The sequence below is a fragment of the Salmo trutta genome, chromosome 14 (genome assembly GCF_901001165.1).
Source record: "Salmo trutta chromosome 14, fSalTru1.1, whole genome shotgun sequence".
Taxonomy (NCBI): Eukaryota; Metazoa; Chordata; class Actinopteri; order Salmoniformes; family Salmonidae; genus Salmo; species Salmo trutta.
In genome coordinates, this window is record NC_042970.1 from 61,570,082 (window position 1) to 61,596,577 (window position 26,496).

General features: G+C 43.5%; 1 protein-coding gene across 2 annotated transcripts in view; it reads right to left on the reverse strand.

Moving 5' to 3' along the window:
• Positions 1-1,357: 1,357 nt before the first annotated feature.
• LOC115208533 (striatin) overlaps positions 1,358-26,496 on the reverse strand; it is an 87,699-nt gene continuing 62,560 nt past the window's right edge. The window contains exons 5-18 of one of the 2 annotated variants that reach the window (XM_029776662.1): positions 19,973-20,143; positions 19,506-19,641; positions 16,916-17,075; positions 14,258-14,368; positions 12,383-12,526; positions 11,914-12,050; positions 8,731-8,906; positions 8,224-8,271; positions 7,852-7,973; positions 7,305-7,472; positions 6,071-6,211; positions 5,514-5,615; positions 5,249-5,335; positions 1,358-4,945 (exon numbers count right to left, since the gene is read on the reverse strand). In XM_029776662.1, the coding sequence (XP_029632522.1) occupies positions 4,776-4,945; positions 5,249-5,335; positions 5,514-5,615; positions 6,071-6,211; positions 7,305-7,472; positions 7,852-7,973; positions 8,224-8,271; positions 8,731-8,906; positions 11,914-12,050; positions 12,383-12,526; positions 14,258-14,368; positions 16,916-17,075; positions 19,506-19,641; positions 19,973-20,143 (1,873 nt within the window). In that variant the 3' untranslated portion in view covers positions 1,358-4,775. The remainder of the gene's footprint in view (positions 4,946-5,248; positions 5,336-5,513; positions 5,616-6,070; positions 6,212-7,304; positions 7,473-7,851; positions 7,974-8,223; positions 8,272-8,730; positions 8,907-11,913; positions 12,051-12,382; positions 12,527-14,257; positions 14,369-16,915; positions 17,076-19,505; positions 19,642-19,972; positions 20,144-26,496) is intronic. The other variant, XM_029776663.1, reaches the window with a different exon arrangement.

The window sequence follows — 26,496 nt, forward strand, 5'->3', positions numbered from 1 at the left end:
CTGATGGAACACGTGTTCCATGCCCCGCCTGGTGTGTAGCCGCACCTGGCTCAAATGCCCATGACCTCATCTTCCTCGTCGACATCTCCACCACGGACACACGTGGCGCTAGTGCAGTACACATATGAGCAGAGGTTGGAGATATGCCTTGGGGAATATGGTGGAAAGAAGGAGCTGTTGGACGCCATTCTGAGGATAAGCTACTGGAGCCGGGGGACCAGCACAGGGGGTGGCCATTGCGCTCACCACCCGAGAAGTTTTCAGCCAACCGAACAGGAGTAAGCAGAAGGTCATAGTAGTTATCACTGGCGGCATTCATATGACAACGTCAGGTCTCCTGCTCTGGCCACTCAACAGTTAGGGAAGTAAGGTGGGGAGGGAGGGTCAAGAGCTGATTGGCTAAGAGGGAACAATGGGGGGGGGGGGGGGTGGAAAAGAATTGTAGCAGGGCAGAGAGGCCACATTTGAAGACTGAAAATATACCTTGGGTGACTTGAGTGAATGAAAGCAAGGTTTCACTTTCCACATTATTGCTTTCATCCATTTAATCACATCAGGGACTACCTTGCCAGAGAAAGGGTTAATTTGAATGGAAGTATTTGAATGGAGCAAGACACTGATATATGGTGTGTGTATGTGTGTGTAAACAGGTATAATTGCCTACTCCATTGGTATTGCTTGGACTTCCCAGGAGCAGCTAGAAGACATAGCCAGTGAGCCAGTCAAGGAGCACTCGTTCTTCATGGAGGACTTTGATGACCTCCGTAAGCTGGTGCCCACTATCATACACAACATCTGTCAAGAGTTCAGCTCACAGCCCCAAAACTGAACCCTTACGTAGAACACACCAAAACGACAGTCAGCTGAGAGTACCACAGAGTGCCTCTGACCAGAATATCAGGTTGCATTTTCTGGTCATTTTCCAACAATTCTACATGTTAAATTGGCATGGAAAACAGGCACTGTTCCCTATGACCTCACGGCGGAAGTAATTGATGGAACGGCCTCCTACTTCGCTCGGCTGACCATCGTTCTGGTGTGTGTGGTCTCTTACACACTGGGAGAAGTACTACATCGTCAACAAATGATACTTACGTACATACCAGCTCTATATGCATTTAAATAATATACATGTTAACATAACAATAATACTTTTCAAAACATGTTTTAGGACTTTTGCATGGTATAAACATTGCTATTGGATTACAATTAATATGTAATATGGGGTACCTAAAAGTATTAATCAAATACATTTTCCTATCGGTAGGTATACACTTGAATGGAAAATGTGTGAATGTTGAAGCAATGAAAGGCATTATTCTAAAGGTGGGAAACAAATACTACATTACCAGTATGATATACAACATATTCCTTTATTGTTGTTATTGATAAATCTGTCACTCTCCCGTCTGAGAAAAAATACAATACATCATGAAAAAAAGAATAAACTATAATGACAATAATTATATGTACTGTATGTACAGTCCAATTAGCATATTTATCAAATTCACATCTTAAAAGAATTCTCTATACAACTGGAGGTTAAAAGGGGAATTACTTTTGATTTACAACAGGCAAACTTGGCTTGGCCCAGGACTTTGTGTTCGTTTTCCCATTGGTTATTAATAGGCTCTTTGTTTTGTGTGATCTCTTTTCATACACTTTGTAGTGCTTGTAAGCAACACCCCCTGCTGCTCAGAATGGACAAGTGAATTTTAGACGCATATCTATGAGTCACTATTTAGACTAGAGCATTCTGCTTTTACACTGCCTATAACACGATAATTCTATGTTCAAATCCTAGTTCTTGTCCGACAACTGGTTCTGGAGGACCACTGTTTGCTTGGTTATTATTGTTCCAATTGAGGACCGTATGCAGTCTTGATGGACACACAGCGAACTAACAGGTCTCAAAAACGACAGCTCAATCAAACTAGTTTGGAGAAAACTAGTATTTAAAGTGGTTCTCCACGACCAAAAACACACAAAAAGAAACACTAGCTTATGGTCAGCCCTCACTATTCTGTCATTCAAATGGACATACAGCCCATTAAAAGACATGAAATGTGAGCCAACCTGGTGAAATATGGTTCTTCCACATTGTGAGCAGCAGGGGGCCATATACTAACTCCTCTTTTGTTCAACTACTCAGTGTTGTGACGAGACTACTGTACGTTTACCACGACAAGCGCACCATACATACTGACTCCATTTCACATCACCATGTTTAGCCACTCAATATACTGTGTTAATAAATATCTTTTTTTTTATATACTTTAAAACTGTACACGTTTTTTGTTCGCTCCCTTACATTGTCTAAAATTACCTGACACCAAAGAAAAAATATCTTTGTACAACGCAAGCACACCGAATTCCCCACAGATTTTGATCCATCCACGTCATTCAACAGTCCTTATTTTAGAGACCAAAGCATTTGGTAGATAGCGAAATCCTAATCTCTCACATGTTCAACTGCAGATGAGACAACTTTGAGAATAAATGACAAAAATCTGTCTTGTTTTGTAGTGCTCACAACCAAAGGCATACAACTTGTGATAAGACCGGCAAATCTCCAACCATTCCACTACAAAATAAACAAAGTACACAAATCCCAAGGAATAACTCCTAAATGTTCAAGTAAAACAGAAAATATTCTTTAAAAAAATATTTACCTGTATTTAACAAGGATTTACCTTTTTCACCAACCATGTATAGTAAATAAAAAACTAGTAATTGCTCAAAATAATTTGACAAAATTCTATTTTCAAACAGTTATTACCTAAAGCATTTACCCTGCTTTCTGACCAGAGCTGGTCATATCGCCTAAACACAGGAGTGTAGCTTGTGTGCAGTTGAGTACTGAGAGACCTCAGTTCTGCTGTCAAAAATGGGAGCCAAGGGGCTAACTCAGCACTGGGGCAAGCAGGATATCTATGAAGAAACTATCTTAGCAGTCATAGCTAACTTAGCATTAGCAAAATAGCTAACTTAGCATTATAAGCTGAAAGAGCCAACTTAACGGTCGCAGGAAACTTTACATGTGCAGGCTCTCTGTGAAGCGTCTTGTCGTTGTAAGACAATACTTGGTTGATTCTTTTGGCTTAAATGACACGGAGGCATAAATAAATACACAGCTCAAATAAAAAAAATAATCAAATGAATAAATTGTTTCACTGCAAACCATTTTTCAGTGCAGTTTGTCTGGTTGCTCAACTATAAATACACGATAAAGCAGCATGTATTCAAATTAGGTCAAACCACAACATTGATCAATCGATTCCGTTACATTGTGAAACAAAGTTTGAGTAATTAATCTACCGCTAGCAAAGTGTCACAGGACAGATCTTGTTAAGAGTTAAAGCTTCTACTTATGTTGGTACAGTATATTACAATGTTGTTGTCCTATTTATGTAAAGAATGGAACACCCAAACACCAAAAGAGGCACTCCTTGTACCTAGGCGAGCTGAAGGTGGAGCATAAAAGCATTTACAATTTAATTGGAAACTAAATGAAGTTGCAGAAAGGATGTGGCCTGGGTAAGTCAGTGTTTTGGCTGTGTACAGGCAATTTGGATTTGAACACTGATTCAACACCGAAGCAAAGCAAGCTGGAATACAAGGATGGCTTACTCACTTAGGTGACAGATTCATATGGGCTAATATGTAGGAATTTTGTTAGCAAAGTTTCATCACACAATTCAATTATTTTCATGGGGTTGGTTTTTCAAGAGGGTGCAAAGCAAGAGTATGGACAATAGGCACTACTACTTAAAAAGCTACATTTTTACTTGTTTTAGAGATGAATTAATGGAGTCATTTCCAATTGGTTGTGATTATATACAAAACCACATTGACATATACAAAAGGCTATAATAAATCACATCAAGGAAATGCAGGCTCATGGCCTTTACTTCAACTTCAAACTGACTTTCAGGTTTCTTTAAACTTATTTACCATTTTTCTTATTCAGGGGGACTCGAGTTCTGCACGCTACTGTATATTTCAGTGGATTGGAGGGCATTGTGGATCTCAACTCCCTTGTTCAATCATTTAAACAGTACTGTGACTATTGACCACTAGCTGTATATATGCTGTGTACATCTGATGTAAATATAATTATTTTCAAACTTAGTTTTATGGATCAAATGGAATAGACAAGGTCCAGTACTATGTGGGGCAATAAATTATAACTTGTTGTTGAACACCCTGCCCACTCCTACTTTGCACACAAATTGTAAAATAACATTGTCTGCAAGACTGACGAAAAAGGCACATTTTCATGAAATCTTTCAAAACGACGACATTGAAGACACAGGCAGTCTTAGGGGTGGCCGGGGAGGGTGTGGGGTGGGGGTAGAATACGATTATTGTGTTTCTGTTAGTTAGGAAACGAACGCAATGTTTCTAAACGAGAGTACAGAATTTCCTGGATATCCGCTTGGTCTTTGTGATGTTCGACAACATCTCCTTCTGGTTTGGCTGTAGCACCCAGGCCCGCCCGGGTGGAAGGATAGTAGAGTAGCCCTCTTTCTCTCAAAACGCTCTCACACTCACCCCTTTCAGCCTTCAAACCATCAGGTGTCTAACCATCCCTCTCGACTGCCACTGGTCGAGACTCAGACACCAGTGGCTAGTTACCCATCCACCTCACTACATTTCCTTCCACACTGCCTTTGAGTTGGGCTCCAACTCTCTCCCTTCAGTTACAAAAAAACTCGTCCCCTTTTTGATGGTCCTTCGAGCCGGACGCAGCTGTTAGCCATTGGGATTTGCGGTCATACGAAGACCTTGGCGAGCGCGTCGGCCCCGGCGCTGCCGATGTAGCACTTGGTGGGGTGGAACGCCACGTCGTGGATGGCCTCGTCCGACTTCTTGCGGTGCGCTGTGAATTCCTGGATGCACGTCTTGCTCTCCATGTTCCACAGGCGGATGGAGCAGTCGTGGCCTAACAGGGCGGAGGATGGTGAGAACAAAAATATAAAGAAACAGGAACAAAAATATAAAGAAATAGGGAGGTTGAGTGAGAGAGGAAGAAAGAGAGCTGGAGGGAGACATTACAATTCTAAAACTGCCTTTTAGTGAAAGTTACCACAAGAAAGATCGACGGGGGCTTCGGTTTCTGTGCTCAGATATTTGCCACACTATCAGTTTGTATCTCCAGTTATGTAAGGAACAATACTGCTGTAATTACAAGAAACGCTAACCAACATAAACACTAGTACTTCCCTGTTTCCAGATAAATACTTACTGCCAGACATCAGGTACAAGCCGTTGGGATCCACAGCTAAACTGGTGACTGCGTCCAGGTGGGCTACCATGGAGTGAATACATTTCCCTGTAATAGGAACCCGGGATGAGTACAAAAATCACTGTCCTCAATGTTGTGTTTATACCAACTGTTATAAGTACACTTTATACTGTGACAAAATGTGTTTGTCTTACTATGTATACATTTTATTTAAATTTTAATTCCAGCTGGAATGTCGGTTCAAAATGGCCGCTGTCTAGCTCACCCGTGTTGTTGTCGAAGAACTGGATGTGTCGGTCCTCCTGGGCCGTGATGGTGATGGGCAGAGTGGGGTGACTCAGCACCTTGTTGATCTTGCACGGGGCTTCTGTGTGTGACAAGACATGGAACTCAATTGAACATTGCAGATTATCCTTTCTCATTTACATTTGGTCATTTGTCAGAACAACAGGATAAATGGGAGTTATAACTCGAGACAAAATGATTCAAAAGTAGGGAGTTGAAAGGAAAATCCACAGAGCTATAACATAATTGGTGGATACTAGGGTTATATTGCAGACTGTAATGATATACCAGCTGCTATACCCTATTGCTAATAAAACAAAGAAATAAACTAGGGAAGCTTTCTGAAGCGAGTACACCAACAAAATAAGAGTATGACTTTTAATGCACCAACAAACATTTATGGTGTGACAACAGGGGTAAAGGGCGTTGACAGGGAGAGCGCAAGAAAATAGGCAGTGAGCGCATAGTGCACTCAATTATTCTCTTTTGAGTTACAAATCTATACAGTCACTGTGTAGAAATGGCAGCGGAGCTTACTGGGCTCTCCGGTCTGGTCCAGCTTGAGGATCAGCTGCCGCGTCTCCATGTTGAAGAGTCCGATCTCCCCCGTGCTGAACGACGTCACCATGTGGGCCGGCTCACTGCACACCAGGTCCACTGACGTGGGGACGCCCAGCTCTGAAACCGACAGAGTTGGAAAGGTTATGAGCTAATCCTAGAGCAGTTCTGTTGAAGGGGGCAGGATTTGTGTGTGGTGACCATATAAATAGAATGCCATTCTATACATCTATTTCTATGGTGGTGACCTGGTCCTAGGACCTTTTTTATGGGGCTGATAGTGTCCTGAATTGAGCTAATTCTAGGTCAGTTTCGCTCTGAATCAGACAGAGGTAGAGAGGTTAGGGTTTGGCTGTGGGGACCTGGCTGGTCCTCGGTCAGACCTCTTTTTGGGGCACGTAGTGTTCTGAATTGACTCAGAGGTTCCCAAACTTTTTGGACCAGCGACCCCACCATGTAAAAAAAGTTACGTAATCAACGGCCAATGTTTACTTTTTTAAAATTGGGACTATGACAGTCTATTACAAATCAGTCAAAGTATTTTTGACAGTATTTCAATCTGAAGACAGTATGGTTTGAAGTGACTGAAATGCATCAGAAAGGCATTGGGAAGTTCAGAAGATCAGCAGGCAATAATATTGTATGACTTTCTGTGTAGAAAAGAACATCATCATGTTCTGTTTCCCCCCCAGTCTGATTTAGTGACTGGTCTTGTCAATTCTGTTCTAATGGCTTGTGGGCATAGTAGCATAAACCATGCAAAAGATGGACACATTTTGTAGGAAGAAAACAGAAACCCCTCTGATTCTTACAACCGCATCTAGCGGCTACCTTCTATGAACCAAGCGTCAATTTTCTCTCGCAACACCATTTTATTTTTCATCAGGCGACCCTACATGGCGTCGCGATCCCTAGTTTGGGAAACCCCGGAGTAACTCTTTATGGAGCGGATTCTAGGTCATTGTATAGTGTGAAATTACGAATAGATTTTATAAGCTGATCCCAGAGCAGTGGTTATGTCGGACAGTCCGTGTAAGAGGGTCAATTAGGTGCTTTGTAAGCTGATTCTAGAGCAGGCGTTGTGGAACATTTGGTGAAAATGTGTCAGGCATCTGTTTTATGAACTGATCCTAGGGCAGTGTTTGTATGGGGCAGCCAAAGTAAGTCTATTGGGGGATCATTTCGTCGATCTGATCTGCGTTCAGTAATTCACCTCCTTTCTCGTTGAAGACGGCGAGTGCGGGGGAGGTGTTGGCAGCGTTCCACAGGCGCACAGTGCCGTCCCCGGAGCAGGAGAGCAGGCGCTGGTGGGCCGAGCTGTAGACCAATCCCCACACTGAGTCAGTGTGACCCAGCAGCGCCCCCCGCAGCACCGAGGGCTCTATGGCAGGAAAGAGAGAGGGAGAGTTAGGAGGGAGAGGGAAAGAGAGATGAGGGAGAGATGCAGAATTAAGGTGGGGAGAGTTAAAAGGAGGGAGGGGAAAAGGAGAGAGGGAATGATAGAGAACGAAAGATCATGTGGAGACAGGGGAAGAAAAAAAAAGAGTTGGATAAAGAGAGAAAGAGGAGGATGAAAAAGAGGAGGATGAAAGGAGTGTCAGGTGGAAAGTTAGAAGAGAGCCATGTAGTGAAAGGGAAAAAAGAGGTAGAGAGAGAAAGGGTCAAGAGATCAGTGAAGAGATGAAGAGAATATGAAAGAAGAGAAAGAAGAGAGATGTGCTAATAATCAGAGGTGTAGCGAAGGCATCTTGGGGGCGTACCATATGAGTCATAGGGGTCGATATTGGGGTTGGGGGTGTTCCAGCTCTGAATGGTTCCATCCACCCCCCCACTGAAGCACTGCTCCCCTGTAGAGCTCATGGTCACACACAACACCGCACCCCTACAGAAGACAGGAAAACTCATCTCATTATTAACTTCAACTTGTTTTGGGGAAGACAAAACAACACCGCACTCCTACAGGAGAAAGTGGCAATATCTGTCACTATAAAATTCATTTAAAAAAAATAATATTTACTTATGCAAAGATAAAGTTAATTTGCTTGAACAAATGATTGATGTATACAAGAGTATCGGTCCAGCTGTCCATTTATAAAAAGGTTGGGTTATAGTGGATAAGAAAGGTTACTCACCGATGGGCCCTGAATGTATAGATGGGCTCCACATCTAGGGCAGCACACCTAGGAAGACAGACAGGGGACATAACTACCTTTGGTGTACATATTCAACGAGCATACGCTAAATAGAACAGAATGGCCCATTACAGCCATCAGAAATGTATAATAAGAAAAAGGCATGCTTTAGCTATCGATTGTCTTTTCGCAATAGTGCTCTTAACAATTCCAAATGACTCTTACCCCATTGAAAGTGACCAAGTTACCCACTTTCACTACTTAGGCACCTGCTTAAAAGCATAATTGTCTTTGACTGACAGCTGGGTCGTATTCATTAGTGCACACCGAGAGTTTCTTTACTACTGTGTATCGCTTTTATCTTGGTCAGGTTGTTAATTGTTAAAGAGAATGTGTTCTCAATTACTTACCTGGTTAAATAAAGACAAACATTTCAATTGTTTGGGGTTTAGTAAATACGATCCAGGTGTTTGACTGACAGCAGGGTAGGCCTATGTGAGCTCTTACTTCTTGGCGGGGGCGGTCTTCTGGAGGTTCCACAGTTTGAGGGTGTGGTCCTCGGAGGCAGTGACCAGAACGGGCTCCACGGGGTGGAAGGCCAGGCCCCGGATGGAGTCAAAGTGGCTCCGCAGTGTGAACTTGGGGCTCCATGTCTTCCGCAGCGCATCCTGACTGTTGGTCACCTGAGTTAAAATGACAAAGAGTTTTGATGTCAATTGGAGATATGCAACAAAATGCAAGTTATGCCCACAGATGTCCCCCTACTGACCACCTCCTCCCTCTGCTCAAGCCATGTGGTTCCCTCTTGTCTCTCCATCCGTTTGAGGCTCCAACTCCGACTGATAATCGCAGTCCAGACCTACCAGACCTACAGCTGTTATTTGCTTGTTTTTGTTTCGCTTTTTCAAGCAAGCACTTATTATTAGGATTCAAGCCTAAGTGCTGTACAATAATGTTTCAGAAGGTAGAGCAAGCTAGAAGTCACTAGTTTTGACTTATTTATTTCAATTTACAAAAAGTAACTTACGTGGTCACGCCAGACTTAAAAAAAAGGGTCGTTCCTGTTCGCAATGCAAGTTCAGTGGTGCTATGCTCTTCACCGAGTCTTCTAAATATGTCTGCAATGTGCCTCTTGTGCTTGACCCCGGTAGACCCCAGTCACTGCGTATCCTGTTCATTTCCTGCTTGTTAGAGCTGCAACATCTTAGTATGAAAGTTACCATACAAACGTTAATGTTATCTAACGCACACAAATCCATTCCCATTTTGAGATGAGTGTGTCCATCATATAAATATAATTCTAACACTAAGGTGTCCTCCCACACTGGGTCCAACTGAGCAATATGACACTCAGTCTCTTCAACCACAACCTCAATCTGCATGCTAGCTCTCTACAGCAATACAACTGCAGTTCACTTCACATTCAATTGATCTGGAGTGTGTATGTGCACGTATGTGCCCGTTTCTCTCTCTCTCTCTCTGTGTGTGTGTGTGTGTGTGTGTGTGTGTGTGTGTGTGTGTGTGTGTGTGTGTGTGTGTGTGTGTGTGTGTGTGTGTGTGTGTGTGTGTGTGTGTGTGTGTGAGTGCGTGTGTCAATAAAAGCGAAAGTCAAAGCCCATGCTAATCAGACTAGCCTGTTTAAATATTGACATTTTGAAAGCTTTGAAAAATAGGTTGGACCTTTAGATAAATACAGTGCATTCGGGAAGTATTCAGACCCCTTGACTTTTTCCACAAAAATATATGAAATATCACATTCACATAAGTATTCAGACCCTTTACTTAGTACTTTGTTGAAGCATCTTTGGCAGCGATTACAGCCTCGGGTCTTCTTGGGTACGACGCTACAAGCTTGGCACACCTGTATTTGGGTATTTTCTGCAGATCCTCTCAAGCTGTCAGGTTGGATGGGGAGCGTCGCTGCACAGCTATTATCAGGTCTCTCCAGAGATGTTCGATCAGGTTCAAGTCCGGGCTCTGGCTGGGCCACTCAAGGACATTGAGACTCGTCTTGAAGCCAATCCTGTGTTGTCTTGGCTGTGTGCTTAGGGTCGGTGTCCTGTTGGAAGGTGAACCTGAGCGCTCTGGAGTCGGTTATCAAGGATGTCTCTGTACTTTCCCTCGATCCTGACTAGTCTCCCACTCGTGTAGATTGATTAGGACATTTTTTTATTTCATTCATTTTAGAATAATGTAACAAAATGTGGAAACGGTCAAGGGGTCTGAATACTTCCTGAAGGCACTGTATATGCCTTTCTACTTAGTGTTCTAGTTTAGAAGCTCAAAGTCTCTAAATCTAGCCAATCAATCGATCTTTTTCTACATGGAAATGTAAAGCAGTAGATATTTGCCGCCCCGGGGGACCTAAGCGCTGAAAGAGTTGTCCATGGGGCTCCACAGGTTTTAGGTCATGTAGATGAATTGCTAATTTACCTGGGTGCAAACACACCATATTTATATATACAGCAGAAAATGTCATTTGAGAATGCTGCTGCCTGCTGTTTGGTGGTGGTGCCCTTTGATCTGATTAGCTGAATGTTGTACTGTGTGTCAAAAGATTACTATGTCCGTGTCTACTGTTTACTTCATTTTTTATGATTGCTGTGGTCATGACAACCTCTCCCTCAACGTGATCAAGACAAAGGAGATGATTGTGGACTACAGGAAAAGGAGGACCGAGCACGCCCCCATTCTCATCAATGAGGGTGTAGTGGAGCAGATTGAGAGCTTCAAGTTCCTTGGTGTCGACATCACCAACAAACTAACATGGTCCAAGCACACCAAGACAGTTGTCAAGAGGGAACGACAAAACCTATTCCCCCTCAGGAGACTGAAAATATTTGGCATGGGTCCTCAGATCCTCAAAAGGTTCAACAGCTGCACCATCGAGAGCATCCTGACTGGTTGCATCACTGCTTGGTATGGCAACTGCTCGGCCTCCGACCGCAAGGCACTACAAAGGGTAGTGCGTACGGCCCAGTATATCACCAAGCTTCCTGCCATCCAGGACCTCTATACCAGGCTGTGTCAGAGGAAGGCCCTAAAATTGTCAAAGACTCCAGCTACACTAGTCATAGACTGTTCTCTCTACTACCGCACAGAAAGCGGTACACAAGCGCCAAGTCTAGGTCCAAGAGGCTTCTAAACAGCTTCTACCGCTAAGCCATAAGACTCCTGAACATCTAATCAAATGGCTACCCAGACTATTTGCATTGACCCCAACCCCTCTTTTACTCTGCTGCTACTCTGTTTATTATATATGCATAGTCACTTTAATAACTCTACATGTACATATTACCTGAATTACCTCGACTAACCGGTGCCTCTGCACCGGTGCCCCCTGTATATTGCCTCACTATTGTTATTTTACTGCTGCTCTGTAATTATTTGTTACTTTTATTTCAGATTTTTTTGTTTGTATTTTTCTTAAAACTGCATTGTTGATTAAGGGCTTGTAAGAAAGCATTTCACTGTAAGGTCTACACCGGTTGTATTCGGCGCATGTGACAAATAAAATTTGATATGTAAATAAAATTCCCTTTGGGGCAATAAAGTGTGTTGTTTAGATCATAATAAAGGTTTTCATTCATTTATTCATTCATTGCTAGCTGCCTTGCCAGCTCGCCCCCCCCTTACTCCCCCCCTCACTTCCTTCCTTATCCTCCCTTCCCTGCAGATGTGGGTACTCACGTCGTAGGCCAGGCTGTCTGCCTCATTGGCCACAGTGAGGCCCGCCAGCTCGCCCAAGCCCAGCTCATTCTCCGCCGCCTCGTCCGGCCCCATGATGAACGACTTCCCTGACGTGGGCGGAAATGTCATGGCCTCCACTGGGACGGATGGATGGACAATGAGATAGACGGACAGATGGACAGACCAGACAAAATAGGCAGATGGACAGACCAGACAGACCAGGCAGAGGGACAGAGCCAGACAAACAAATTAGACAGGCTGATACCAGACAAGTAGGAAAAAATTAAACAGATGGACAAACAGAAGTCAAAACACTAAACGACTACTACTGGTATTTGGGCCTATTAGATATTGTTGTGTACAATTGTCAATTTGTAAATGAAATTATTTACAGTCCAACTGTGCATATTTGGAAACTGTGCACTGGGTAAATTCAAACCCTTTGGGGACAATTAAGCTCTCGTCTTACCTTCTTCGGGGTGGCCCACTTCGTGCTCGTTGAGCCTGGGGACGCTGGGCCGGGAGGGCGGTGTCACGGGGGGCTGCATGGAGGGGAGGTCCTCGGCGTCTCGCAGGTTGGCCAGCATGTCCTGCAGTTTGGACCGGTTAGGCCCTGGGAGGAGGAGGAAGATGAGAAGAGAATCATGGAGAAGGAGTAGAGACAAAGAAGGAGAGGGAGGAAGGAGGAAGAGGAGAAGTAGCAGTATACAGAGAGGATCAGGAAGGAGAAGAGTCAAAGAAAGAAAGGAGAGGGATAAGGAAGACAAGGAGAGGAGAATGGAAGGTCATCATCTTAGAGTAGAAGGGCACGCAATCCTCATCTTAAATACTGTAGGGCAGGGGTCACCGGCTCTCTGGAGTTACTGGGTGCGCAGGGTTTTGTACCAGCCCAGCACTACTAATCAGTTTCAAATAATCCACATTTTTCAGTCTGAACCATAATTAGTTGAATCAAGTGCGTTAGTGCTGGTCTGGAACAAAAGCCTGCACTCCAAGTAGCTGGGAGTTGGAGACCCCTGCTGGAAGGCTGATTGAACACAATCAAAAATCAAAAAGTGATGCAGAGAACGGACAAGATAACTTGGCCCGTATTCATAAAGCATCATAAAGTAGCAGTGCTGATTAAGGATCAGTTCAGCCTTTTAGATAATAATTGATATGATTTTATGGACAGGGGAACCTGATCCTAGCTCAGCACTGCTACTCAGGGGCGGCAGATAGCCTAGTGGTTAGAGCGTTGGGCCAGTAACTGAAATGTTGCTAGATCGAAGGTAAAAATCTGTCGTTCTGCCCCTGAACAAGGCAGATAATCCACTGTTCCTAGGCTGTCACTGAAAATAAGAATTTGTTCTTAAGTGACTTGCCTAGTTAAATAAAGATTTTTTTAATTTTTTTTAAATACTCAAACTTTACAAGATTGAAGACACAAATAAGCAGATTGAAGAGCAGGTCCATGGCTGATGCTTGGTGAAAGACGACTTCGTAGCTAGAACATAGAAATAACTCATAGAACAATGAAAGCAATTTAAGTTGGGAGGAAAGGAGAGCGTTAAGTCACTGACACCGGCATACTTTCAGAGAAAATAAGAAGTTGGAATGGTTGAAAAATACAGAGACAGAAAACAGGAACCATCACACATACAAAAAGACACAGGTGCAGCTGATAACCTATGGCATAATAAAGACAGGTACAAACACGACGAAGCGGGATGGAATGTCTCAAGTGTAGGATGGTGCAATCATAGACATAGAATTACTAGAAGGGGCACACCCATTCAAGACAATGAGGCCATAATGGGTAAGCCATTTCACCCATACTGAGTGTACCCGCAAGGGTGCATTCAAATTGCTGTGGTCTGATGGGCTATGCCCTTTTTAGTAATTATATTTCTATGGGTGCAACTTAAAACAGCAATGAGTAAGGTCGATACAGCGAGAGGGTTAGAAATGCAGCACAGTGCACTTTTCTTATAGTGAATGTGGTTATAGTGATCGATCACTTACAAGAGTGATCAAATTGTCCTGCGCGGGTCTGAGCACTGTGAGGAGAGGCAGTGTATTGCAATCCCCTTAAATTGTTAACATGTACGCACGGAGCCACACACAGAAGCACAGACACAATCATAGAGAAGGGGGTGCTAGATGGCCGAAAAGGAGCGCCAAAACGAAGCGATGGGAGGAAGTGTCTCTAACGTGCTTAACGTGTCTGTTAAATATAATTTTTGCATGATATAGTTGACCTCAACCCGAGAGAGAGAAAGAGAGCTCTTATCGCCAGGACAAAGAAAAAGAAAGAGATAGAAAGCAATTGCGAGAAAGAAAGAAGGGGAGGCCTGAGACTTACTCTTCACCCCCTTTTTGCCCTTGCGCTCCTTCCTGTACTGCTCCTTGAGTTGGGCTATGAGGCCCTGGTCCACGTCCCAGGCCTCGGGCATGGGGCACTGCTCTTCCTTCTCTACACCCGAAGAAAGGGGTTGGGGGAAGGGGGGGGGATGGGGGTGGGCAGAAACCGAGAAGCCGGTCAGTGTCCAGAACTTTCTATTGAACCAGACCAAACGAAACTCAAATCCAAAGTGTTATGAAATTAAAAGGTGGTTCAAGTGAAGATGGCCTCTTTAATCCTAATATATATAGCCTGTAAAATGTATTGCAGAGACACTTGCCTATGACCCCCCCCCCCCCCCCCCCAAGTCTATTACCCCTATTGGTGCAGTGGTTAGCGAGTTTGCCTACGGCAGGAAGATCTCGGTTTGAGACCGGCAATGTATAGTATGTTGCATTATTGCCATTTGCGGCAGTATGTAAAAAAGTGTGTGATGGAAATTCTTGCTGTAATACTCCCCCCCCCACCACCGAGAGCCCCAAGTTTATGTTTTCTACAGGCCTCTCTCAAAGCAAATATAGGGGGGTGGTGATGTCAACACATTGGGGTCAGTCAGGAAGAGAATCGGTAAAATTCTCCTCATATGACAACAGACAGGGATGGAACAGGAGAATAGAGTCATGCCTGAGGGTTACCGTCTCTGCGCCACTCGATATGGAAACACAAATGCACAAAACTGCCATTAAACAAAGGATTCGGGGGGGGGGGGGGGGGGGGGGGGGGGAGCGTTGTAAAAAGCCAGATTGGCTTCTGACAAAAAAAAACAGCTGACATCAAATGTTGAATTTGATGGCCGGCAGCAATCCTGAAATTTTTTGCGTTAATGTATTCAAAAATATTCATGTCAAAGAAAGCTGTGTCCAGCCAAATCAGGTGACAACAAAGCATATGGTGAACAGCCGTCATGCCATGCCTCACTCAGTCTCTGCGAGGCTTTGTCCTTTGTGCCGCAACGTCAATAACAGCATAACATGCTAATGTTAAGACAATGCAAATAACATTCAATACCCCCCCCCCAAAACAAATGCAATGCCATTCAACAATACTCCATGTTTTGAAATGTTCTATATATCAAAAGCAGCAACCATGTAGGTTTTATAGTGTGAGCTGGCTAAAGAACTATAAACACAACACATCATGTATTTCAACAAAAAATGTCAAATAATGTGGGGGGAGTTATCTGTATCTATACCTATAAGCATATCACTATTCCTAATTTCAGATGCAGGCATGCTCATACATGGTCCATAGGGCTCAGATCAAAAATAGTGCACCATATAGGGAATAGGGTGCCATTAGGACATACACGCTTGTTCTTTTGCACCCCAGTATCTCTACTTACACATCTTCATATCGATCACTCCAGTATAATGCTAAACTGTAATTATTTTCACCTCTAGGGCCTATTTATTGCCTACCTCCCTACTCTTCTACATTTGCACACACTGTGAATAGATCGTCCTATTTTTCTTTTCTTTTGTGTTATTGACTGTACGTTTGTTTACGTGCAACTCTGTGGTGTTGTTTTTGTCGCACTGCTTTGCTTTATCTTGGCCAGGTCCCAGTTGTAAATGAGAACTTGTTCTCAACTGGCCTACCTGGTTAAATAATGGTGAAATAAAAATAAAAATATATCCTTGGTCTGTAGTGGCAGTGTGTGGGATCAAGCGGAGGAGATGAACACTTGAGAGCACAGAGCTGCTGATGACAACTCTGTTTCGTAACTGATCAGCGAAGCGCCTCGCTGCCGCTGGACCTTTAATACCATCCACCTAGCCGTCCTTTGCTGTGTGTTCAGCTCATGGATTCGTCAATTATGGTTAACATAGAGAAATGCAAACAACTCCGTTTCGCATGCAAGCTGACCTAATTATCCCAATAACACAAGAAGTCTTTTTTTTTTTAATAGTCACCATTATTTATATGAACTACTATTGAAATATAGTATTTATAAAAATAACTGGATTGTCAACATCTAGTCAGTGGGTCAATGCATCATAGACAATTGGTCATTTGTTGTGGCCGTGTTCTAATGTCTACACTAGCATATTACTTAGTATTTACTATGAGCATAGGCTATCTTCCAATATGCATACTATGCCTTCAACTGGATCCCTCTGGCTTCCTCTGTCACACAACCAGCGACCCCACATCATCTGTTCCTCTTTGGCTGACAACTGACTGCTGCCTGACCTGTGAAAAAGGCATTCCCACTGATTGCGTGGGAATGCCTTTTGTCATTGAGTGGAGATAAACACAAGGCATTGCTAGGTGACGGGAGTGAAGGGGGTTCTCTGTTAGCTGAAGGGGATAAAGGAGCCACAGTAGCTAGGTGGCCAGCTGTGTCTTTGTGTGAAGACTAGGTCAGAGAATACAGGGCCCTCCTGTCCCTGTTATGCTCTAGTGTCCTGAGAATACATGCCTGTCCCCACTTACTTGCCACTATAGTCCTACTATGGCCACTATAGTCCACTGTTCCAATTATGATCCGCGGTCAACATTTCCCATTCACTGTTGACTGGGTCTACTAGTAGACTCACTGCCCCCAATAAGTTACTTTGGCCCACATGTAAACTTTACCATTCTAGTTTGAGTGTTCATCAACCAACCAACCCTCACCCCAGTCTCCTCTGTCTTCAGCACTCCGGACATCAGGCGAGCCGTCCATCTCATCTGGGCTGACCAGGAAGTCAAAGCCCTTCAGGGCCTCCTCCGTGTCCTGGTCGTCACTCAAGTCCGAGGATGAGGAGGGAGACGAAGACGTCTTCTTCCTCACCATCTGTGGAAGACAGAGAGGGTTGAAGAGTCGGAGAGGGGGTCTGAGTGACTGAATGAGTTGAGTGAAAGTGTAGGTCTGAATGAGTAGGGTGTCCAATCAAAAACGGGGTCAAAAACGGGGAAAATTGCATTGCATAAACTAGGCTGAATTCTGTGCAAGAATTAAGGCTACAGGCTACCTGAGATGTTCACTTTCCCGTTGAACTTGTCATCTTTCTTCTTCAACCCGCAGGACAAAAAACAATAAATACAGTTGAAGTCGGGCGTTTACATACACCTTAGCCAAATACATTTAAACTCAGTTTCACAATTCCTGACATTTAATTCTAGTAAGAATTCCCTGTCTTAGGTCAGTTAGGATCACCACTTTATTTTAAGAATGTGAAATGTCAGAATAATAGTAGAGAGAATGATTTATTTCAGCTTTTATTTCTTTCATCACATTCCCAGTGAGTCAGAAGTTTACATACACTCAATTAGTATTTGGTAGCATTGCTTTTAAATTGTTTAACTTGGTTCAAATGTTTCGGGTAGCCTTCCACAAATTTCCCACAATAAGTTGGGTGAATTTTGGCCCATTCCTCCTGACAGAGCTGGTGTAACTGAGTCAGGTTTGTAGGCCTCCATGCTCGCACACGCTTTTTCAGTTCTGCCCACAAATTTTCTATAGGATTGAGGTCAGGGCTTTGTGATGGCCACTCTAATACCTTGACTACGTTGCCCTTAAGCCATTTTGCCACAAATTTGGAAGTAAGCTTGTCCATTTGGAAGACCCATTTGCGACCAAGCTTTAACTTCCTTACTGATGTCTTCAGATGCAGCTTTAATATATCCACATAATTTTCCATCCTCATGATGCCATCTATTTTGTGAAGTGCACCAGTCCCTCCTGCAGCAAAGCACCCCCACAACATGATGCTGCCACCCCCGTCCTTCACGGTTGGGATGGTGTTCTTCGGCTTGCAAGCCTCCCCCTTTTTCCTCCAAACATCACGATGGTCATTATGGCCAAACAGTTCTATTTTTGTTTCATCAGACCAGAGGACATTTCTCCAAAAAGTATGATCTTTGTCCCCATGTGCAGTTGCAAACCGTAGTCTGGCTTTTTTATGGCGGTTTTGGAGCAGTGGGTTCTTCCTTGCTGAGCGGCCTTTTAGGTTATGTCGATATAGGAGGCTTCACTGTGGATATAGATAATTTTGTACCCGTTTCCTCCAGCATCTTCACAAGGTCCTTTGCTGTTGTTCTGGGATTGATTTGCCCTTTTCGCACCAAAGTACGTTCATGTCTAGGAGACAGAACGTGTCTCCTTCCTGAGCGGTATGGCTGCTGCATGGTCCCATGGTGTTTATACTTGCATACTATTGTTTGTGCAGATGAACATGGTACCTTCAGGCGTTTGGAAATTGCTCCCAAGGATGAACCAGACTTGTGGAGGTCTAAAAAGTTTTCCCAGAGGTCTTGGCTGATTTCTTTTGATTTTCTCATGATGTCAAGCAAAGATGCACTGAGTTTGAAGGTAGGCCTTGAAATACATCCACAGGTACACTTCCAGTTGACTCAAATGATGTCAATTAGCCTATCAGAAGCTTCTAAAGCCATGAAAAATGACTTGTGTCTTGCACAAAGTAGATGTCCTAACCGACTTACCAAAACTATAGTTTGTTAACAAGAAATTTGTGGAGTGGTTGAAAAACGAGTTTTAATGACTCCAACCTAAGTGTATGTAAACTTCCTACTTCAACTGTAGGGAAGACGTAAATCAATTTTGAGACATGACAAAGTGTTTTCATATTGTAGTATACGCTTTCGTATTAATTTGAAATTCGTGTTTCTGTTTAAAGATTTCTCACAAAAACAAGCTTCTCTGAAATGTCAATGGAGCTTATAGCAAGCTTTTTATTTTAAAAGCCTTTTACATTTAATTCAGCTCGTGTCATGCTAACTTCGCCTTTTGTGACCCACAGAAACAACTTGGGAGACGACGACCACAAAATGTAAAATCCTCAAAAGTTAAGAGAAAACCTGCACCACTATGTCAACACTGATTGGTGCTCATTATCGGATGTATTCGGATACAAACTCTAACTTTTTTAATATAATGTTAATATGTTAGAGAAAGACCCCACTGATTCAGAACATGAATAATCATATTTGTCTTGGTAAAATGTATTTTGTAACATAAGTGAAATTGTATCACTTAATTTTTATCACCACCCTAGAATGAAGTAGGAGGAATGAGCCAACATGGCTTGTGACTGCTACTGGTTCTCCTTGACTGTTATTGCTGCCTGTCGCTAATTCAATAGGGTTCCAACTGTTACTCTATTGTTGTAGCCATTGCGAATGATATTGCTAATGGCTAATTAGAATTGCCCCATGAAGAAGCCCAAGTCACATCATGAATGTGTGTGTGTGTGTCCTTGCTTACAGTGGCCAAGTTCATAATGGTCTTGTCCCTCCCGTCGCTGTCTTCGTCGTCCTCCTCGTCGCTAAACTCGGCGGCGGCGCCTTCTATGAACTTGAAGGCCTCAAGGACAGTGGCCGAGTCAGACATGTCAGGTTTACTGATGGAGAGAACAGAGAGAAAGCGAGACAGATGTTAGTGAGAACACAAAAACAATGCAGGACTTCTACACTTGCAGTTTCTCACTGGATTTCCTTGATGAATGCTAGTTATCCATTAGTGATAGCATTAGCAATGGCTACGACAATAGCATTAGCAATAGCTACAACAATAGCATTAGTGATCGCTACAACAACAGCATTAGCAATAGATACAACACTAGCATTAGCGATAGCTACAACAATAGCATTAGTGATGGCAATACATTTAGCACCAACTACAACAACAGCATTTAGCAATAACAACAGCAATAGTCATTAGCAGTTGCTCACCTGATCATGCCGCTGTCCTTCAGCAAAGATGGCTCAGTGCCGTTCACCATGGGTTCCGGTTTCCTGTCCGACGGCCTCTCTCCGGAGTCTCCAGCCAGGCCCAGCAGCGCTCTGACCCTCTGGGACTTCACATCCAAGATGGTGTCCGTGTAGCCCACCTCCTGAAGGTACCTGGAGGAGTGGAGAAAGTAAGGCCCGACATAATGTTACGGGAGAGATTGGCTAATAATTTGGAGATTTTGTGCGTAGAGGGAGAAGTGTCTTTAAGCACTGATCTAGGACCAGCTCTAAATCCTAGGTGCAACTTCCATCTACTCTAGTTCACATAACATTGCAGAAGCGACATGACTATATTATATATTAGTCATATTTTTACGACTGCTTATGATATTTGGTGTGTCACGCTAAATCACTGTAAATTAGGTATCAAAACAGACGATTAGAGTCAAGATTAAAGGGATAAAATTACACTTGAAAGTGTTTCTAAAACTATTTTCATTAATATTTAAGTAGAGTTATTTGGAGTTAACTGTATTTAAAGTGGAGTTCCTGGTGTGTTGGTCGGACAGAATAGAGCAGGACATTTGACCATTTCAGGAGCAAGATGTACTGGATTAGACAACAAAGACAAAATCCTGGAGGAAAAAAAAGGTTTGTTAAAGGCAAACAAGCCATAACTCATCAATATGGCCTACTTTATAGGATACCGTTTCTGAAGAAAACAAACATGTTCCTTTATATACCATAGTGTCCAAAGAAAGCAATTGACTGAAAAACTATTTCCCTACGAGCAGAAAAAAAAAACTGTTCAGTCACTACACAACAAGGGAATGAAACAGTACTGCATAATGGAACCAATTAAAACGACACATGAATAGAATCTTAAGCCAACTTACAAACAACTTAATAAGATCAAATGCAAAATTTCATGAAAGCTCTCCAAAACCACAACATACCTCACTTGGTAGGCAAAACCAAAATCCAGATGACACCCTTCTATCCTGATTCCTTCAAGAAGCGCTTAAGTTCTGATGCTGATGCTCCAAGGTCGGAGGTTTTGATAAAACAGCGTCTTGTGCAAGCTTTAACAGAACGAGGGAAGGGGGAGAGGAGAAAAAAAAGTATCTCTCCGTCTCTTGCTGTACCAGCCTCTCCAGTTGCAGGAGCCCTGAATGCCCCGACACAATCCTCCATTCATGGGCTAACACCATCTCGGTCTCGGACACTGTGCTTCGTTACACAGACACACACCAGAGACAATACACACACACACACACACAACACACACATTTCCTCTCAATGAGACGCTGCATTCACATTCCTTCATCCAAGGACGTCATCCAAGGATAATACAATTTAGTGCCCAGATTTATGGCTTGATCTATTTTGGCAATAAGCACATATTCTTGCTAACATAAGGCCTTGTATGCTGTAGGTATTGGAGCTATGTGCAACTTCTCAATGAGTAAAACTGCTCATAACATGCACAGAGGAACGCAAATTAGCCAATACCTAGTATTTATTATTAAAACAAGATTAAGTTCAATTGTTGAGAAAATGTCAAATGTTTTAGAGCCAGAAGTCAAGAATAGGTGTAACAATGAATGTTGGACTCTGATCAAGTGTCTGTTGAACTTTACTTTGTCTATTTTCTTCTTTTAACTGTCTTTAGACTAGCTGCACTCCATGATTCTCTGCTCTGCCCTCTTCCCATCGCTCTTCTCCATTTTCCCCCCTATTCATTCTCTCTTCTCTCTGTCAGGTCCGGTTCAGTGAGTTCATGGTTCTGATGGGGGGGGAGTGAGGAGGGACCCTGCCCCTTGAGTGGTTCAGTGCCTGCCTGTTGCTGCCGCTCATGTCACTGTTTGCAATACACACAAGCAGACAGATATAACATAAATACAAAAATAATAATAATAAATAATAAATATATATATATATATATATATACACACACACATACATACATATATATACATACATACATACACACACACACACACACTCTCTCTCTCTCTCTCTCTCTTATCCCATTTGAGGGCTTGGTTGCCATTTTGAAACACACATACACACTCTCACACATGGACTTTCTTTTAAACACGCTGACACACACACTCTGAGAGAGATATATATACACACAGTCGTGGCCAAAAGTTGAGAATGACGCATATTACATTTTCACAAAGTCTGCTGCCTCAGTTTGTATGATGGCAATTAGCATATACTCCAGAATGTTATGAAGAGTGATCAGATGAATTGCAATTAATTGCAAAGTCCCTCTTTGCCATGCAAATGAACTGATGAACTTAGTGACAAACAATACCTTTTCCAGCATGATGGAGCACCTTGCCATAAGGCAAAAGTGATAACTAAGTGGCTCGGGGAACAAAACATCAATATTTTGGGTCCATGGCCAGGAAACTCCCCATACCTTAATCCCATTGAGAACTTGTGGTAAATCCTCAAGAGGCGGGTGGACAAACAAAAACCCACAAATTCTGACAAACTCCAAGCATTGATTATGCAAGACTGAGCTGCCATCAGTCAGGATGTGGCCCAGAAGTTAATTGACAGCATGCCAGGGTGGATTGCAGAGGTCTTGAAAAAGAAGGGTCAACACTGCAAATATTGACTCTTTGCATCAACTTCATGTAATTGTCAATAAAAGCCTTTAACACTTATAAAATGCTTGTAATTATATACTGCTCAAAAAAATAAAGGGAACACTTAAACAACACAATATAACTCCAAGTCAATCACGCTTCTGTGAAATCAAGCTGTCCACTTAGGAAGCAACACTGATTGACAATACATTTCACATGCTGTTGTGCAAATGGAATAGACAACAGGTGGAAATTATAGGCAATTAGCAAGACACCCCCAATAAAGGAGTGGTTCTGCAGGTGGTAACCACAGACCACTTCTCAGTTCCTATGCTTCCTGGCTGATGTTTTGGTCCCTTTTGAATGCTGGCGGTGCGTTCACTCTAGTGGTAGCATGAGACGGAGTCTACAACCCACACAAGTGGCTCAGGTAGTGCAGCTCATCCAGGATTGCACATCAATGCGAGCTGTGGCAAGAAGGTTTGCTGTGTCTGTCAGCGTAGTGTCCAGAGCATGGAGGCGCTACCAGGAGACAGGCCAGTACATCAGGAGACGTGGAGGAGGCCGTAGGAGGGCAACAACCCAGCAGCAGGACCGCTACCTCCGCCTTTGTGCAAGGAGGAGCAGGAGGAGCACTGCCAGAGCCCTGCAAAATGACCTCCAGCAAGCCACAAATGTGCATGTCTGCTCAAACGGTCAGAAACAGACTCCATGAGGGTGGTATGAGTGCCCGACGTCCATAGATGGGGGTTGTGCTTACAGCCCAACACTGTGCAGGACGTTTGGCATTTGCCAGAGAACACCAAGATTGGCAAATTCGCCACTGGCGCCCTGTGCTCTTCACAGATGAAAGCAGGTTCACACTGAGCACATGTGACAGACGTGACAGTCTGGAGATGCCGTGGAGAACGTTCTGCTGCCTGCAACATCCTCCAGCATGACCGGTTTGGCGGTGGGTCAGTCATGGTGTGGGGTGGCATTTCTTTGGGGGGCCGCACAGTCCTCCATGTGCTTGCCAGAGGTAGCCTGACTGCCATTAGGTACCGAGATGAGATCCTCAGACCCCTTGTGAGACCATATGCTGGTGCGGTTGGCCCTGGGTTCCTCCTAATGCAAGACAATGCTAGACCTCATGTGGCTGGAGTGTGTCAACAGTTCCTGCAAGAGGAAGGCATTGATGCTATGGACTGGCCCGCCTGTTCCGCAGACCTGAATCCAATTGAGCACATCTGGGACATCATGTCTCGCTCCATCCACCAACACCACGTTGCACCACAGACTGTCCAGGAGTTGGCGAATGCTTTAGTCCAGGTCTGGGAGGAGATCCCTCAGGAGACCATCCGCCACCTCATCAGGAGCATGCCCAGGCATTGTAGGGAGGTCATACAGGCACGTGGAGGCCACACACACTACTGAGCCTCATTGTGACTTGTTTTAAGGACATTACATCAAAGTTGGATCAGCCTGTAGTGTGGTTTTCCACTTTAATTTTGAGTGTGACTCCAAATCCAGACCTCCATGGGTTGATAAATTGGATTTCCATTGATTATTTTTGTGTGATTTTGTTGTCAGCACATTCAACTATGTAAAGAAAAAAGTATTTAATAAGATTATTTCATTCATTCAGATCTAGGATGTGTTATTTTAGTGTTCCCTTTATTTTTTTGAGCAGTGTACTTCAGTATTCCATAGTAACATCTGACAAAAATATCTAAAGATACTGAAGCAGCAAACTTTGTGGAAATTATTTGTGTCATTCTCAAAACTTTTGGCCATGACTGTGGTCTTCCTGTCTGGGTTGGCGCCCCCCCCTTGGGTTGTGCCATGTCGGAGATTTTTGTGGGCTATACTCGGCCTTGTCTTCGGACGGTAAGTTGGTGGTTGTAGACATCCCTCTAGTGGTGTGGGGGCTGTGCATTGGCAAAGTGGGTGGGGTTATATCCTGCCTGTTTGGCCCCATCGGATGGGGCCACAGTGTCTTCTGATCCCTCCTGTCTCAGCCTCCAGTATTTATGCTGCAGTAGTTTATGTGTCGGGGGGCTAGGGTCAGTCTGTTACATCTGGAGTATTCTCTTGTCTTATCCGGTGTCCTGTGTGAATTTAAATATGCTCCCTCTAATTCTCTCTTTCTCTCTTTCTTTCTTTCTCTCTCTCGGAGGACCTGAGCCCTAGGACCATGCCTCGGGACTACCTGGCATGATAACTCCTTGCTGTCCCCAGTCCACCTGGCCATGCTGCTGCTCCAGTTTCAACTGTTATAATATCCACCTGGCACAGCCAGAAGAGGACTGGCCACCCCTCATAGCCTGGTTCCTCTCTAGGTTTCTTCCTAGGTTTTTGGCCTTTCTAGGGAGTTTTTCCTAGGGAGTTTTTCCTAGCCACCGTGCTTCTTTCACATGCATTGCTTGCTGTTTGGGGTTTTAGGCTGGGTTTCTGTACAGCACTGAGATTTCAGCTGATATACGAAGGGCTATATAAATACATTTGATTTGATTTGATTTTGACTGTACACTGTACGTTCTGCAGCCCATGTCAGTGAGACCAGAGTAATATCGACAAGAAGAACCCTGTTACATAGTGTGGGCTGGCGAGATGAGATCAGGGTTGGGGCTGCGTGGACTATCTGCTGTGCTGTGTGTCTAACAGTGCTCCGACGTGTGAAATCAATGACCACTCTGTGGAACCGAGATGTGGCCACGCCATGTGTGATGCTGCTGTTGGTGTGCTCTACGAACTTGTGTGAATCATGAGAAGGCATAGCAGAGAGAGCGAGAGAGAGGATTGTGTGTGTGTGTGTATAGTCACCCTGTGTTAGGAGTTGCGTTGCTAACCCTAGTCTGTACTGTGTGTGGATGGCTGGGATAATACAAGTGGATGATTCTGCAATGGATGAGCAAAGACACACACACTTCTCTCATTGCTCCATCACAGTATTCTCTGTTTATTCCTTTTTCTCCATGTCCCACTCCTATGCATGCGCACACACGCACACGCACCCGCACTGTGACAGAAACATTACATATTTACCTGATTTGTTTGATATTAATACTTAACAAATAGGACATTTCTGTTCTGTTTAAATCTGTGTTTCTGTAAAGAGATGGCTTCCACTAGTTCCCTGCAGATAATCTGGTCACTGGAGATGGCTTGAGCTGACAAATGAGTTAAAGACTGCATTACAGAGACAATGTGTTTTACTAGAGATAGCTTAGGAGTAGAACAATCCCTCATTGTCTCAAAATCATCCTTGCATCTGGGAAACTAAGCCAGAGTGGGGATAAGACAACAACCCACGTGCAGATAACGACAGGATGAATGCAGAGTGGCTTATGATGCCCCAATCTGGATCCCTGCTTTTTAAATCTGGCAGCGGATTTCATAGCTGAACCACTTAGATATCTGTTCAATTTAACCCTGGAATGTAATGAAATTCCAAAGATCTGGAAATCAGCATTTGTCCTGCCACTTTTAAAAGGGGGAGATCCAACTCTTAAATAATTATAGGCCAATCTCAAAGCTGTCACCCCTGGTGAAAATACTTGAAACCCTTGTGAGTGAACAGCTAAAATAGTTTTTATTTACTAGCTCTATTTTATCAATATACTAATCGGGTTTCAGGAAGAAGCATAGCTCAATTACAGCAGCCATGAAGGTTTTAAATGATATCACTGAAGCTCTTGACAAAAAACAGCATTGTGTCTCACTTTTTATTTATCTCTCTAAGGCTTTTGATACAGTTGATCATGTTATACTAAGGCAGAGATTGTCGAGTGTAGGTATTTCAAAGCATGCAGTTGCATGGTTTGTTAACTATCTGTCTGATAGAACTCAGTGCACTCAATTTGATGGGCTTAGGTCTGTTAAATTGTCTGTCTGTCTGTAGCGGTGTGCCCCAAGGCTCTGTACTTGGTCCTCTCTTAT